At 40.0% G+C, this 16,081-nt stretch overlaps 1 protein-coding gene across 1 annotated transcript; it reads left to right on the top strand.

Moving 5' to 3' along the window:
- The first annotated feature begins 1,376 nt into the window (after positions 1–1,376).
- Positions 1,377–15,098, top strand: UEVLD (UEV and lactate/malate dehyrogenase domains). The gene is made up of 12 exons (XM_059826165.1): positions 1,377–1,418; positions 3,409–3,493; positions 4,143–4,205; positions 4,945–5,108; positions 6,113–6,248; positions 7,609–7,733; positions 8,359–8,464; positions 10,331–10,501; positions 11,445–11,618; positions 12,191–12,272; positions 12,919–13,042; positions 14,371–15,098. The coding sequence occupies exons 1-12, from the start codon at positions 1,377–1,379 to the stop codon at positions 14,533–14,535; spliced, it is 1,437 nt and encodes a 478-aa protein (XP_059682148.1). The 3' UTR covers positions 14,536–15,098.
- Positions 15,099–16,081: the final 983 nt, after the last annotated feature.

Genomic DNA, 16,081 nt, shown 5'->3' with positions numbered 1-16,081 from the left:
GGACAAATGATGTGTAGCATGTGCTGGAATCTGCAATGCCAGTTCTTGATGGACTGATCTTGAGTGGTCCAGTTTTGTGGCTTTCCTTTGAGGCTGTACTAATCTCCAGACTGAACACTGAAAATATAAGGTCATTCATTACATCACAGACAACTTCAGCACAGAAACAGAATGGCATCAGTAAAGAATACATATGATAGAAAAACTTGATAAAGGTTGTTCTAAACCTAATTATCTTCTGCTATGGCTGTACCAACAACAACCTGTGCTCTTGGTTACTGTCTGCCTCAGGCCTCACATCAGTGAGGGAGGAAAATGTTGTATGAACTTTCTTGAGGAGATCTTACTCCTTGTAGAAACGTGGTCCTACCATGTTTGGTCTGTTCTGTTATGACCTGGCAGTGTTCTGGTAATTTACGGGGATAAGACTGGCATTTGTCTGCATTTACCTGATCCCACTGTGTTTTCCACTGAATTGGCCATCAGGTTTGCACAGCCCACTTCCTAAAAGGCAGTTTTCTGCTGGTATCTTTACTGTGTGTTAGGGAGGCTTAAAAATAAGAGATTAATGTAGGGAAAGCAGTTCATTCCAGATTTTTATTTACATACTTGTAACTCCATAAAGATGCACATCAGTTGTGATACTGTCAACACAGAGGGAAGAAAATCCCTGAATCCCTGTGGTATCTATGTATGGTCTTATAACTGAGATTACTTCTGTTATTGCACACAGCCAGGTTAAACTCATGTTAGCTTAGTGAGAGAAGAAATAGAAAGGAAAGGAGGACAGGAGCTGAGAACTTTCTGGTGCTGTCACATGTGAGAAGCGATCTGCTGGAGGAGCATTTGTTCATCTCCCACATGGGCTCTGTAATGTTTTTCCGCAGATTCCATTTTTCCAGCGCAGGAAATGGCAGGCAGACCCCCGGAGACGCACCTGCCACGTGGGTGCCCCAGGAGCAGCGTGTGGGGAACCCGCAAGGCCTCTGCTCTCTGGCTGTGTGAGGCGTACCCTTGCCTGTCATCTCGAAGAACGTGGCTAAGCGGGCTCCCGGATAGCTGTGAGGTTTTTTTTTTCCCACAGATTTCAGCCTTTTTTAGGGGCTGTGGCCTGGCTGGCAGGTTGGTGTATGCCTTGACGGGTGGAAATGGCACCCAGCTGACAGCTCTTTGCATTCACCTGTCGCAGTAAGGTACCGAAGCGTTTGTTTGACCTCCCGCTCGCGGATCCATCAGAAGGAAAATAAAAAAGGGACTTTTTTTTTTTTTTTTTCTCTTTTTACGGTTCCCCTGGAGGAGGCCGGGGAGAGCCGCCGCCCGCCCTGAGGGACGCCCGCGCAAGGGCTGCTGGGAGGCGGCCCCGCCCCGCCGCCGCCATGGAGCTGTCGGAGGAGGCGCTGAGGAAGCAGCTGGGCAAGGTGCGCGCGCCCGGGTGGGGAGGGGGCGCGCGGGCCCCTCCGGCCGCTGGAGCTCCGCCGCGGCGCGCCAGGCGCGGGAAGGCTGAGGCAGAGGCTGAGGCGGAAGGGTTGTGGGAAATGCCGACTTTTTAGGCGGGCTGGAGGGAGCGGAGCGGCTCACCTGAAGCAGGAGGGGACGGAGCGTGCGGTTGCGGGCGTGCGGCCTGAGAGATGCCGTGCCCGGCGGTCCCCGCTCGGCGGAAGCTCCCGCGAGTCAAAACCCGAGGTGCTGTGAGGGGAAGGGCAGAGCTGAGGGCCGTGGGGTTCGGCCCCCCTCCCCTGCCCCGCCGGCGGCGCGCTGCCGTCGTGAATTCCCTCCTCGTCGCTTGTAGAAGACGTCTGTCCCTTCGGGCTGCAGGACTTGCGTGGCCTTACTGCCGCTGCGTTTAAAGCCGCGCCACCCGTCATTTTATCCCCGTGGTTCAGGGCACGCGTGGGGTGTGCTGCCCGCGCTGAAACCTCGCTCTGCCCCAGGAGTTACTCGTTTCCTCGGGGGCTTCTTTGTGACGATCCCTGCAGTGGTATTTCCACGCTTTAGAAACACAGATTTGTTTTTACAGCATCCCGCTGAGGTAAAGACGTTCTCATTTCCGTATGAGAAACTGAGGTACGCCTATTTAAATTTTGGACAGGCCAGGTAATTTGTAGGTGCAAAACGAGAAAGGTGTATATCTGACTCACCTCAGAAATCATCTGATCTTTAGAAAAGAACAGAACATTTAATAGGAATGCCTCATTTTGCATTACAAATAAGAAGGGGTCAGTTGGGGAAAGATGGCTTTAATTTCACAGCCAGATCTATCAACGCTTCCGAAAATGTGTTCAGTTTGAGTAGTGTAGACGCTCCTCATTTGGGCACCTTTGATTATTTTATTTTACTGCTTGACTTTGCAGTAACCTGCAAGACTGAATGGGGAGAAGCTGACTGAAAGGTGTGTCTTTTCAGCAGCTTTGTGTTTTCTTGTACGAAGTGGAAAATAATCGTGCCATCCACATGGCTGTAGTATTGCTGCTGTTTCTGGTGGGGTGCCTTACTGAAGAGACTGTAGATTTTAGCTACTACTTCGTGATAAGTACTCCAGTGCAGCGAGCAGCTCTTTAAGCCACTGTCAGGCTGCAGTTGTGTTTGCTGAGGCGAGGGTTCCAGGACAGCTCCAGACCTCCTAAAATGAGAAGCAGATGCTCTAATCTAGGAAATGGAAAATATTCTTCATAATTCTCAGAGTTGGGAGGACGCAAACCTCTTGGAAGTTTAGGCATCGAACTGGCTGGGGACAGTCTAAATGAAGTAGCAGTGATACATTCTTGCTAATAATTACTTTCAGATCACATTTCAAGCATCAGTACTTCTGTGAATCTATGGGCAGCTTTTCTGCAGGCGGGAAAGAGGGATGCATTATTTTGGTTTAATTTTCACAGCTCTCAAGGACAGTTTAAACATGGAAAAAATTTCCCAGAGGCTAATTCCTTACACATCTAATATTTTTGTGGAAATCGACATCTTACAAAACTCTTCTAAAATGTGTGCAGGTGGATCTGAATTTTTAGTAGTAACTGTGTCAGTAATAAGATGACTTCTTTTCTCTAAGAGGTTTATATTTTTATATTGTTTTTAATTATTGTGTGCAGAGGAGACTAAATTTTATTAAGCCTCGGCTCACACAGCTGTAAAGGGGAAGGAATGGTATATAAGGAGTGATGTTCAGAATTTGAGTTCTAATGTAGCAACAGCAGACCTGCGAGACCTTTAAAGCTTTTTTTTTTAATCACACTTTTTGAGAATTTATTTCACACCAAAACTATTTATAATACTACAAGTAATTATTACCTTCCCCTTCTTGTGTTTCTACCTCCTCTTGGTTCCTTTTCCCTATCTCTGGTAATGAAAGAAGACGACTTTGATGTGAAACTTTATTTTTTCTGATTTTTTTTTCCCCTCCCCCCTTCCCAGTATAAGTTCAGAGACCTGACCATAGAAGAACTAAAGAATGTTAACAAGACCTACCCAAACTTCACATTCTCCATGAACACATACAGTAAGAAGTGATACAGTTACTTTGAATTAATGGTGGGGATTCTCACTTGCTATAAATTCAGGCTGTGTATAATAAAAATTTTAAATAGCATGAATGTCTTTCAGTTGTGTTCCTATCTTTATTTTGACTTGCAGTAAAATTTCTCATGCCGTGTGACTGTTTTTGAAAGCTCTTCCAAGAATGCATGCATATAAAAACCTAAACAACTCATTCACTAAATTTCATTTTATTTTAACTTGTCAGTAATTACAGAAGATTGATGTTCTTTTAAATTCTTTATCTGTAACAGCATTTTTCTCATATCCCATGATTGTATTGAAAGCATTTTGATGTCTTTAGCTTATCAAGTGTAACTTCCAGAGTCCCTCAGCCTGACTGAAAGTTCCTACAACACCAGAATTACCCAGGTCAAGGGGTTTTCATACTAACGATGTGTTTAGTTGTACCAATGCATTTTCATTAAGATTCCATTAAGGAATTATCTCAAAGGGGGAGGGGGAACCTTAGTAACATTCTAGCCTTGGTTCTTTCAGGAGCAGCGTGTTTGATTTCTAAAGAAAAATTAATGTTCTATATTGGTAGTTGTGGATGGGATTGCCATGCCAGATTCGAAAGGTATTATTATTATTAATCACATTTTTAATTTCAGCCTTCAAGGATGGATCCCAGAAGGACCTCCTGAATTTTAGTGGTACTGTTCCAGTGAAATATGGTAAGATAAACCAAATACAATTTCCTTACCAGTTATGAATCTAGTTGTAAAATGTGTTGGGTACTGCCTCTTAACAATATGCTGTGCAGCTTCTTTAAAGGTGGCTTTTGCATGAATTGGCAGAAGCCACTTCTACCGCATAAACAAGCGCCTTCATACACACACAGATGCTGAATTAAGGTGGTATTAATTAGATAAGTCAATTAACTATTAAAAAAATCATGTAGTTTGAGACTGTGTAGGCAAACTCTTCGGTTCTAATGGAGGTTGCATGAAGTCTACAAGCCCTGTGCTTGTATAGGCAGTGTCCAAAAATAACTAATAGGTAATTTCTTATTTTTAACTTAAAGCCTTTGAAGTCTAAGGTAAAGCTCTTAATAGATGCCTCTTTGCATCAGTTGTTGAGTCCTAAAATAAGTATGAAATGCGTAGCTGTAAGAGATTTCTTTGCCTGGAAAAGGGGGCGCGTTGGCTGATAGAATATCCGGGGAAACAAAACAACAACAAAGCTTTATATTAAGAAAGACACAATTGGTAGCACTTCAAGTTGATCCAGACAAGTCTGTTTTTATTGAGTAGCCAAGTAACATAAATACTTTCCAGTGTGAATCTAGAATGTGATCTGTCATGCTTTTTTTCCTTGTTATTATGAAGTGTGAATCACATGCACACACGCCTGGTTTTTAGTGCCTCTTCTCAATGCAGAAGCTAGTAATGGCTTTTATTTTGTGTTGAACAGGTAATTCCTATAACATACCTATTCAGCTGTGGATTCTGGATTCTCATCCCTTTGCTCCCCCCATTTGCTTCTTGAAGCCGACTGTGAACATGGGCATTTCAGTGGGAAAGCATGTTGATGCTCATGGCAGGATTTATTTGCCCTACCTGCAAAACTGGAGCCATGTAAGAGGTGGAGTGGCTGACAGGGGAGGGAAGTATTTGGGAATAATACATGGTATCATATGGAGATCAATGGAGAGGAGTGGGTAGGGTTTGGGGCTTTTTGTTTTGTAATGATTATGCAAAGAGAAGCAGAATGCTATGTCTCTTGAAATTACAGCTTTCCGACAGTTTGAAGCTATTGTAAAGGAAGTTATAAGTGATTGTGAGGAAATTATTTTAAGCTGAAGAAAAAAGGGACTGACTTTGTTACAAAGCAATGTAAGCCTCGTGATACTTTTTCCTTTGTTGCTGTGAATAGTGAATAATAATACTAGATCAACTGAGTATCCCTCAGGAAAGTTCAACAGAAGTTTCTACCTTTTGGGTTTGTCTCTTTCAGCAGAACTCTGAAACGTTAGCATAGAGATTCAAAAGCCAGTGCTGTTGCTAGATGATTTTATGCACTGTATTAAATAACTTACTGAAATATGACTGCCAGGCCAGTAAAAATTATTTAATGAATGCTAGTTTTCTGAAATGGATGGGATATATTTTATATTATTGATATAGAAATTCCCATGAGAACTTCTACTGACTTCACTGTGTGTTTTGCCCAAAGGAGGACCGAATTGCCAAAACTCTGGACAGTTAAGCTCATCTGAGAAGACTGAACTATCGTTCCATTAGCTATGATTTGTCCTGTTTATAATACTGGATGTGGCTATATCAAAGGCTTCCATATCTTCATGGATGTCTTCAAAAACTACTTGCACTGATAATTTCGATTTTATAATTCCTTTTTGTTAAATTCGTTTTAATCCGTACTGCTGTTTGGAAAGTATCTTCTCAAAAAGTGATGCTTTTCTTTCCCTTAAGTGTTTATGTGAGTGTTAAGGGTGTCAATATTTATAATTTGATTAAATTTTGTACAGCTATGTTCTTTATGAACTACTGCAGTTTACTGCTCATACCACTATGTGAAACAGCTAGTCAACTGTTTTGTCTTCTGTATTGCTGTATTTCAGCCTAAATCAACTGTCATTGGATTAATCAAGGAAATGATTGCCAAATTTGAGGAAGAGCTTCCTTTGTATTCACTATCATCTTCTGATGCAGCCAGGCAATCGGAACTTCTCTCCTACATTGCAAAGATTACTGAAGGTGTGGATGTCTTCATATATTTGTTTGTAATGTTCTTATACAATATATGTTTTATTTATTGTTATTACTTGATACCACAAAGATGCCTACACAATTTTAATATTTGCATTTTTGGTGTTTGCATGTCCGCAGTGTTTGATATTTTCTCTGTACAATCAAAAGTGCCTCTTTTTGAGCAGAGAGCCCAGATTCTTTTTATTTGAGTAAGCAGCTCATTTTGGATATTTGCATTTAAGCCTGCTGAAGAATGCTGTAGACTTGGTACTACTCATTTGCTGGAAGTTACTGCAACAAAACTCAGTGTGAGATCTTGTGGACAGGACACGTGATTTTATTACAAACAAGTTGATTTTACCCAATCACAATCGTTCCTTCTCTCAGATCTTGTTCGCTCACACTCTCACATCCACAGTCGTGAGCCCTGAGCGTCTGACCACAACCACTGGTGTGTAACACTGAGGGCAAGGAATGCTCGCTGTTAAGTCCATATCGTGTCTCTTGGGTTCTTCTTACTCAGTGGTGACAAGCTGATTGATTTCGGACTTGTCTTTTATACCCTTTGGGAGTAGATGTTATTTGGCATTTTTGCCTCATTACTTTATCTCAGACGTTGTAAGTCTTGGGCAAAATTCCTGAATTTCACAGTTCTCATGTTTTCCTTATCTGGGGATTTTATGGCTCCAGTCCTGTTGTTCTTCATCCTGACACATTTCCTTCAAGTCAGTCTTTTTCTCTTCCTTCTTTTAGTGGAATCATGGATGATGATCTCTAGCAGCTAGTGCAAACTTTTGCCTTTAATCCTTTTCTGCTGTTTCTTCTGGTAATGGTGTACGCATACATGCTTATGAGCACACACGTGTGTGTGCATACAATACGCATTTCTAGGCAATCAATGTTTCTGTTACAAATCTCTCTGCATTATACTCGGAATGAGAATCGTTGTGTTACCAGTAGCATTGGCTAAACAACCTCAGATCGTTGTATTTTAATCAAATTCCATTTTGCATGTCTTTTCAAAATATGAAATCTTTCACAAATTTTATGACCATGGTATATATTCACACCTGTAACAGTAGCAAAGGGAGTATTGTTTGTATGGTCTTAGTGTCTAGCTTCCTGCTATTGTTATGCTCGTATTTTCTACTTAGTGAAAAAGCATTTCTATCCAGAGAGGAATATTTGTGTTTTACACCTTGCAAGTTGTGATGAATTTTCTGTGGTGAGGCTTGACCACTATTTTGAAGAAGTTTATGTAATTTGGTTTAACTCCGGCACAACTGTGATCCTTTATGAAGCAGCAATACTTGTGTTGATACAGTGTGGACCAGCACTTAAACTTGTGGTTTTCTTTTAATTGTAGGAGAGACTGACAGGAAATCAAAGAGTAAAATTGGTGGAGGCAAAAATGAAGGATGTTTTAACAAAATTACTGTTGTTGGAGCTGGAGATCTTGGCATTGCGTGTGTGCTAGCAGTTGCAGCAAAGGTACATAATAATTATAAATAGCAACAGACACGATTAATAGAGAGGCTTCCAATCTAGTTCTTAGTCTCTGATATGTAGAAATAACTCAATAGTTTTAATAGCCATGTTACTGCTTATGTCATTTGCCTCTTCAGTTAACTTATGGACACACAGAAGTGTTAGTTTCTGCCCTGTTTTCTCAGTCAGCTTTTTAAATACAAAGGGTTGAATATTGAATTAACTTATTTTCAAAATCTCTAGTTAAAGGATCCTTGGCTGAGTGGTAGCCTCTTACAGTTGGGATCTCCTGGTCCCCTGCAAAAGGGTGGTCTGTAGATGGTCTGTACTTCATTACAGCTATATGCTCAGAGACAAGAGTAACATCAACATTTATAACTTAACCAGAGATATTTTTGTGAGTTTTTTATTTGTTTGTTTTGTAATGCATTATTTTCCAATTAAACTCATTAAACTAAATTATTTTTCTTGTGATTTGGTAGTAATTTTGGTCAGTAATTTTGTTTTGTCTATACACAGTACAACAAACACTGGAACTGGAGGAATACTGATTTTTTTATTCTTCACCCCTACAAGAACAAGTTTTGATTTGTTTTATTGTTGATCTGCATTATTTTTATTCATACAGGGTGCTGCAGACAAGGTAGTTCTTTTGGATCTTTCTGAAGGTGCAGCAAAAGGAGGGACCATGGACTTGGAGATCTTTGCTCTGCCAAATGTGGAGATCAGCAAAGGTATTAAGATGTTTCTGGAATGGGAGCGAGTGCTGTGCTGAGTGTGCTTGTGCTCGTTTTAATGAGAGCAGGACACCTGGGGAGATACAGAGGCTCTGGCATATAGGCCATCTTTTTAAAAAGATGTTGTTATCTTTTCATAGCTTCTTGCTTTCTTCATCTTTTCAGGGCAAAATTGGGAAGGGAAGGTTCAGCAAAGCTTCCATTACTTTTATTTCAGGCTTTATTCATTCTCTTTATAGAGGTAGAGGTATGTGAGTCTGTACTTCCAGGGTAAGAGGCTGATGCTGAACTTGGACTCGTGCAGAAATGGAGAGAAGCCAAGCTAGTACTTCAGTGTCATAGGTGGAGAGAGGGAAGGAAGGGGGAAAAAAATGTACGTATGTTAGAGAATTGGAGATAGCTGTGAGAGCAGTGTTAAAAAGGCTGATAAATAAAGGTAAGTTTCAAAGTACTACTTTCCTAGACTGATGTTCATTAAACAGGCACATGGCCAATAGTTACTTCTTAATCATTATTATTGCATGTTCAAACAACTCATTCTTAACAATATTGCCTCAGTTAGCTGTGAGCGTACAACTCAACAGAGTCAACGCCATGTCTCCAAAATTAGTGGTGATGACTACAGCCTTTGACGGTCTTAGTCGCAGAGGTTGAGGTGATTTGGATTGAAAGCTGGAACTGAGTTGAGCAACTTCCCCATTCTTCCTTGCTTGTCTGTGGTGGCTTTATGTTCCTTGCGCCCCCTGCAAGATGAAATGGGAGGCTTTCTTGTGCTTGTGATGTAATTCATCTTATTTCAGGGACAGGGACTTGTTCTGGTTCCATCAGGCATCTTATCTGCTTATTCTGCACCTGACATTGCCTGCTCTACATCCTTTGATCTTACCTTGCAGGTTTTACTGCTAGCACGTTTTTTCCTGAACCCTGGTTGTGCAAGTGTACCACAAATCTCTGTTTGTGCCTTTGTGGTTACCTATTACATATTTACTTTTAGCTGTGGTATGAAAAGCTTGCATGTTGTTGCTGGCTATGCTATTAGTAGTGTTACAATATTACACAATGCTTATACACTGTCACCTATTATTTTAGTATGCTTGTATCTAGGTTTGGGGCAAGCTGGTGTTTATTATATCCTCCTTAGTATGCTTCCAATTTGTCAGTGCACTAGGGCTCTGCTTTGGCTTCAGCTGGTTCCAGAAGTGGTGTAACAGGCAAATTACCTTGTTTCTGTGTCCAGGCTGATCACCTGTATGGTAATCAGATGTTCAGAGTTACCTGCTCAAGGCAGCTTTGACTTACGAATTTCTGCAGCAAATGTAGTTGTGTATTTTCTTGGGCTAATAAATAAATGTCTTGAGTTAATAAATAGACTTTTGCAACACTTTTTATGGTTGTCTGCATGTCCTTGATTGAGCTATAACATCAAAAATTATAGAAACCTCAGATAAAGGAGTAGAAGTCCTTCCCCTTCTTTAAAGATCAGAATAAAAATGAAGGAGCCTTTTCATGGATGGTTTTTTTTTTTTTTTTCTCTCTTGCCAAGAAGACTTGGAAAAGTTTATCTGTCAACCCCATCTAGATCTTTTCTGGTCTCTGCTCTGTAACCTTAGACAAATTGCAGTCTGCCTTCTGTGTTTGCCAACTGTGAAATGGGAAAAGTAGTTCTGTGGGAGAGCTGTGTTTTACAGGTGCTGTGGAAGTGCCCCAAATTCCACACTTGGGGATATGGGGGGAGACAGGAGGGGAAGAATCCCTAACTAAGCTGGGTGCTGCAGTTCGGCCTTTAGGACGGCTCATTGTTTTGCATCCAAAACTTAATAAAATGACATAAATTTTAAAAACATATTTTCTTTATATTTTCAGATTTTTCTGCTTCAGCTGATTCAAAAGTTGTGGTACTTACAGTTAATTCTCTGGGTAATGCTCAGACTTACCTTGATGTCATACAAAGCAATGTGGATTTGTTCAGAGGAATTATCCCGCCAATATCACACTACAGTCAGAACACTGTTCTCCTTGTTGCTTCTCATCCAGGTATGTTGGTACTTTGCCTAATGTTCTGTCCCTCAGCTGGCTTTCTCTTTGGCCTGTTTTAAAAGTACATTACTGTTGAATACACCCACTTAGTTAAAAATCTTTGCTACTCTGAAAGATGTTTTCCTTTTCAGCTTTGAGCAGGACACTGTCTTTGAGGGTTTTTTCTTTACTGTTACCAAGATAAAAGAAAATAGTATACTTTGTTTTGTATAAAAGGTATGTATTTCTGTATGTTTTTGTATGTAGTTTCTACCTGACTGTATCTACAAGATTAGCATCCATTGGTTGTTGTCTTGTCGGTTGTGAGTTTTATGTCTATGTTTCTCCTGTGCAGTAAGGATAGATGCATGTGTGTTATGTGCCATATGATCAGACTCACAGACTACTAATATACATAATGTATACGTTGATAGTAAATATTGAAGCTATGTTTTGGTGGAAAGTTTAAATCTGTTGGGTCAGTGATACTGTGAACTAAGACAAAGCAAAAACACTACTTAAAAGGGAAGGAAGTACATGAGCCCCTCTGTCCTGTAAACACACTGAAGACAGCCCTTTTCTATTTCTCAAGTGCTTCTTACCCTTCCTATCATTTAGAGCTGTGGAGATGGGAGTGTTTGCCAAATGAAAAGAAATTAAACACCGGCTGAATTAAATAGAGAAGTATGTGAGATTTTTGGTAGAGGGAAGCATGGTGACTCACTCTGAAGTTTCACTTGACTTCTCTTAAAACTTTACTTGGGCCATGGATTTTCTTCACCTCCTCCCCACCTGACTTGGTGTTTTAGATTCAAATAAACTACTGATATGCTCTTACAGGCTTACACCTTTTCTAAAGTAAACTTTGTCCTGAGTTTTTTGTAATTGTGATTCGTAGTTTGCAGTTGTGTTGAATTTTGAGCAGTCCTTCTTCGTCAACGTATTTTTCTTTTATATATAGTTGAAGTAATGACATATGTGTCATGGAAGCTGAGTGCGTTTCCCAAAAGCAGAGTTATTGGAGTAGGTGCCAACCTAGATACTGAGAGATTTCAGTATATACTGACAAACCTTTTGAAAGCACAGGTGCTGGCAAAAGATGCTTGGATTATTGGTGAACAAGGGGAAGACAAAGGTAAAGTGATACTTCATTATGACTATGAGTATATAATGTCCTGGCAGTGCTTAAGTAATTGAGTAATGAAAGAATAATTGAGAAAAGTAATGAAGGTAGTCATAAGCAGGGGTAGTAGACTTTCATAATAATGTTCTAAATAATACAGTCTTGGTGTGTGCTGGAGACTGTAGACCTGGTAGCAAAAGTATTTGACATTTGTCACAGTAAAAAAAAAAAAAAATAGAAAATACAACCTCAAATGCTTTTTATTTGGTATAACAATATAGGTGAGAGGTAAAGAAAGGGGAGGGAAATGTGGTATAATATATGGTAGGTTACTGCTAATGTAAGAATTATTACACATTACTTCATTTTTAAGCAAATGTCTCTGGCCTGGTGCTACGATAGAGTTTATTTCAGCAGTCCAGGGTACCCTAGAAGGTCGTCAACTAGATTTGCATTGTTGTGGGGGAAGGAAAGTTGGGAAAGCTTGAATTTTTTTTAATTTTTTTTTCCTCTCCGCACCTTATCTGGTACCTATTCTAGTCACTGTTTAGATGTGCATTTAAATGTTGGTTGTTTCTATTTAGTACCATCATGGAGCAGTTGTAATCTAGCAAATCAAACGGAAGCAATGGCTGCTCGTAACTCGAGGGAAAAGATGGCTAACAGGTAATGCCATTATAATATTAATTTTTTTTTTTCTTCATGTTTAGGTACTTGATGTTTGCACAGAGTTTTTTCCTTCAGCTGTTTATGAAGAGGTGGAAGTTTGCTCTAAAATGTTCACGCGTTGAGTTTATAGGAAATTGTAGGTCTGAGTGTCATTCACGTTCATACGTGTATATGCCCACTGTTTTTCTGAAGTTCTCAATAATGTTGTGCCTGTGATGATCTAAGGACAAGACAGACAAGCTTTGTAGAATATACACAAGAATATTAGAGCTGCCAGTTCAATTGCGTTTTTTTAAAAAAAAAAATAGTAGACAAGCCTTCTGGTACGCTTTTCTCAGAGATTGTGTGGAAGCAGTTTACTTCAAAGCAAAGTACATGTTTGGATCAATTTACCTGATGTAATTAGCCACATATCAGTTACACCTCTTGACAGAAAAGAGAATTGTTACTAGTGTGGGTAAAATACACATAAAGCAATTCTTAATTCCCTTCTGTTGTTTTCCAGAACAGAGAATCATGCTTTTATAGTACACTTTACCTGATATGGTACAATTAATCTGTCTTTTGGGTTTTACACATAAACCAAAATAGGAATAATTAAAATCTAAACATCATGTTTTTCTCCTTTTCCTGGTTTACATAGAGCTATGGAAGTTCTAAAGGGAAAAGGTCAGAGATCTTGGTCTGTTGGGCTCTCAGTTGCTGATTTGACTGACAGTATACTGAAAGATAAAAGAAAGGTTCATTCTGTGTCCACTCTGGCAAAGGTAAATGTGTTATTAATATCTTTCAGTTGGCATTGTAATTATATTATTTATCCTGGGCATGACCATTAATTTTAGCAGCACAGACATCTCACTTAAAGTAACTGTTCTGAAGTAGCACTATTTCCGTTACTTTCTTCCAACAACAGCTTTCAATTCTGGTCCAAAAATGAGCAAAAATCAATTGTTGCATTAATCTGAAACCAATACTAAAAGTGGATTATTGTCCAAAAATACAAGAGTCCAGAGGAAAAATACGTTCAAGGTTGCTGACCGGCTCCCCTGGGATAGCCAGATTTGGCAACGTGTGTGTTGCAGTTTCCAAGTGCTCAGTGTTGAATGTAGATTTTTCCCAGGGGCCAAAAGAGTTCAGTATCTTTTATGAAAGTATAAAATGCATTTTCTGCCAGTATTTTATCTGACCAGCTTTGAAACAGCTGCTTTTTTACTCCTTGATACTTTACATCGAGGAGAAGATTATGAAGCTATATTTAACTTAGAATTGTAGACTGAACCTTGTTTAAAGCTTATCCTAAGAGGCTTCATTAAAGCATTAAGTCATTTCATATGAGGAAAAAACCCATGTAGAAACATTTACTGGTTGCTTGTGTTTACAGGCTTCAGAAGGGTGATTTGCATGTCCCAGTGCAGGGAAGTTGAGCAGGCTGCTTATCAAGTACAGACATGCACCTAATTTCATCATTATGCTTTCAAGTAAAGTTTTTAATCCTTTAGGAACTAAATGCAGATATAAAGGAGTGACAAGTCTCTTAAACTGCAGAGTATCTACAGAATGTAAGTTTTCCCGTACAGATCCTAAAAATAAAATCTACAGTTTAGACTTGAATTATAGGGATATAAATTTATTAAAGTCCCTCACAGAATGAATATGGGATCAATACTTGAAAAAATACTCCCTGGATAGCTCGCTCTGGCTGCATTTCTAAATTTCTTTTGTTCAGTCCTAAAAGAACTAGTGACACTGTACTCTATCAAGTGTCCCTGCTTGTTCTACCTAGGAAACTGGTTAAACAGTGTTTTGTAGTGTAAGCTTTGCCTGCGTTATAGAGCTCTGATGTATCTACCTAGGGAAACTCCTCCAAGTGTGGCGTGGTTTAAGATTGTTTTATCTCTGCAATAATATTTTACAGTTTCTATACAGTAAACCATTGCACAGGATCTAAAATAACTGTTATTTGACCTATATGAAACATGCTATATGACGGAATGTCTATCCTTGCTTAATAATCAAGTTATTTTGTGTAGTTCCATGCTTCAGGCAGAGCAGAAATAAGTAACTGTGTGACAGGCATCTTTCTGTGTTGTTTCAGGGATGTTGCAATATAAACAGTGAAGTGTTCTTAAGTCTACCCTGTATTCTTGGAACCAACGGAGTGATTGAAATGGTCAAACTAGAAGAAGATCCACTAGCGCAAGAGAAACTGCAAAGCAGTGCAGGATCAATTCATGATCTTCAGCAGCAACTGAAACTGTAAGCAAGCGCAAGGGAAGCCACAGTGTCTGCTCACAGAAGTCAGAGATTTGCTAGGCAGAAAGGGTTGCTTGGTATATATGGATTTCTGTATAAAACAAGAAGTTTTTTTACTTTCCTTTCAAAAAGTGCTTGCTCAGTTTTGGTTTAAATTATTTAATACCGCATTGTGCAGTCATTTCTTACTTGAAAAGTGCACTTTTGGTAGCGAAAATGAGGAGGGTAATGTGCAAGAATGTTTTATCTAAACTCAGATGACTTTTGCCTGTGGTTTTTTGTTGCTAACGATAGCCTGATTCTTGGGTTATTCTTAGCCTTTGCACCTCATTAGGACACAGTCTAGGAGAGCAGCTTACACAGCTCTGCAGAAACTCCAGTGTGCAGAGCCAGCTACAACTCTCCCTCCTGGTTTTTAAGTGCTGCATCAGGGGATTGTCTAGAGTATAGTCACACTCCAGCTCTTCAGGGCACTGGGGGATGCAGTTGGGAGAGCTCGATCTTTCACGCCTGCCACAGATGCTTTTATGTCAATGGACGCCTGCTTATTACTAAGGGGGGGGGAAAAAGCTAAAAGCATGACGTTAGCAGTATCCTTCAAACCTGAGGTACTGGATATGAATTTCTGTTGTTTGTTTACTGACGTCTGAGACTTCCTGGCCATGACTTGTTTGCTCTTATTTTGTAAAGGATGTTCGGAACGCTAAAGCATCTGCAGTGCTTGGTACATGCATGCCACACTCGTACCCTGTGCAGCACTGGAACAGGTGCTCTTTCTGAAAGGGAGGAGCGGGGGAGGTCTTCAAATAAAGAATAAAATCTGGCAGTTAAGTAATGCAGAAGTATCTGCGTGTTCAGGCCTTGATTCAAAGCTAGCTGATGTCAGTAAGCTTTACATTAGCCTGAGGAGAATACAGCTACTTGAGAAGGCAACAGAACCTGTAGCCCTCCTTGGGGAGGCCAAGGATGTCGTGAAAAAGCAGGACGTGGATTTTTAGGTAAATCAAAAAGCAGATGTTTTTAAGGGAAAGGGGTTTTTTGGGGTTCTAAACTCTTGATTCACTGCACTGGTAAAAAACTACATTCATCCCGATTATACCTCAGCATTACGATGCAGGCAGAGGAGATGGGGGCTCCGCTCCTGCTGCGTGCAGCATCAGAATGTCATTCCACGTTCACGTTTTGAGGTGTGACTGGTGAAATATGGATGAAACTTTCTAAGCAAAAGTAGGATATGCGTCAGAGCAAAAGATTTATTCCTTTGTGCCTTCCGGTTGTATCTCACAAAGAGCCAGTCTTACGAGGAATTTTACGTTTATGTTGATCTCAGAATTAAGATAAAAATAGAAAGAAAAAGTCCTTCAGTAATTCAGATCATCTTTTTTTTTTCACGGAATACTCAAAATTTCCTTCTTTGTGGTCATCATGTGCTGCTGTATTAAACAAAAGCACCCAATGCTATGGCTGGACTTTGGGGTTGGGTTTTTTTTTCTTACTTTGGAAAAAACAGTATAAAATTATGGTTTTATGTTGTTCTTCACGACATTGTGTTT

This window comes from Gavia stellata, chromosome 17 (genome assembly GCF_030936135.1).
Source record: "Gavia stellata isolate bGavSte3 chromosome 17, bGavSte3.hap2, whole genome shotgun sequence".
Taxonomy (NCBI): Eukaryota; Metazoa; Chordata; class Aves; order Gaviiformes; family Gaviidae; genus Gavia; species Gavia stellata.
This window is presented reverse-complemented; position numbering and strand designations above follow the sequence as displayed.

Bases quoted from the DNA above. Each gene is read 5' to 3' on its own strand.
- UEVLD (XM_059826165.1), top strand. From the start codon at position 1,377: ATGGAGCTGTCGGAGGAGGCGCTGAGGAAGCAGCTGGGCAAG. The intron at 3,494-4,142 runs GTAAGAAGTGAT...TTTTAATTTCAG, and splicing joins ATTCTCCATGAACACATACA to CCTTCAAGGATGGATCCCAG. The intron at 6,249-7,608 runs GTGTGGATGTCT...TTTTAATTGTAG, and splicing joins CATTGCAAAGATTACTGAAG to GAGAGACTGACAGGAAATCA.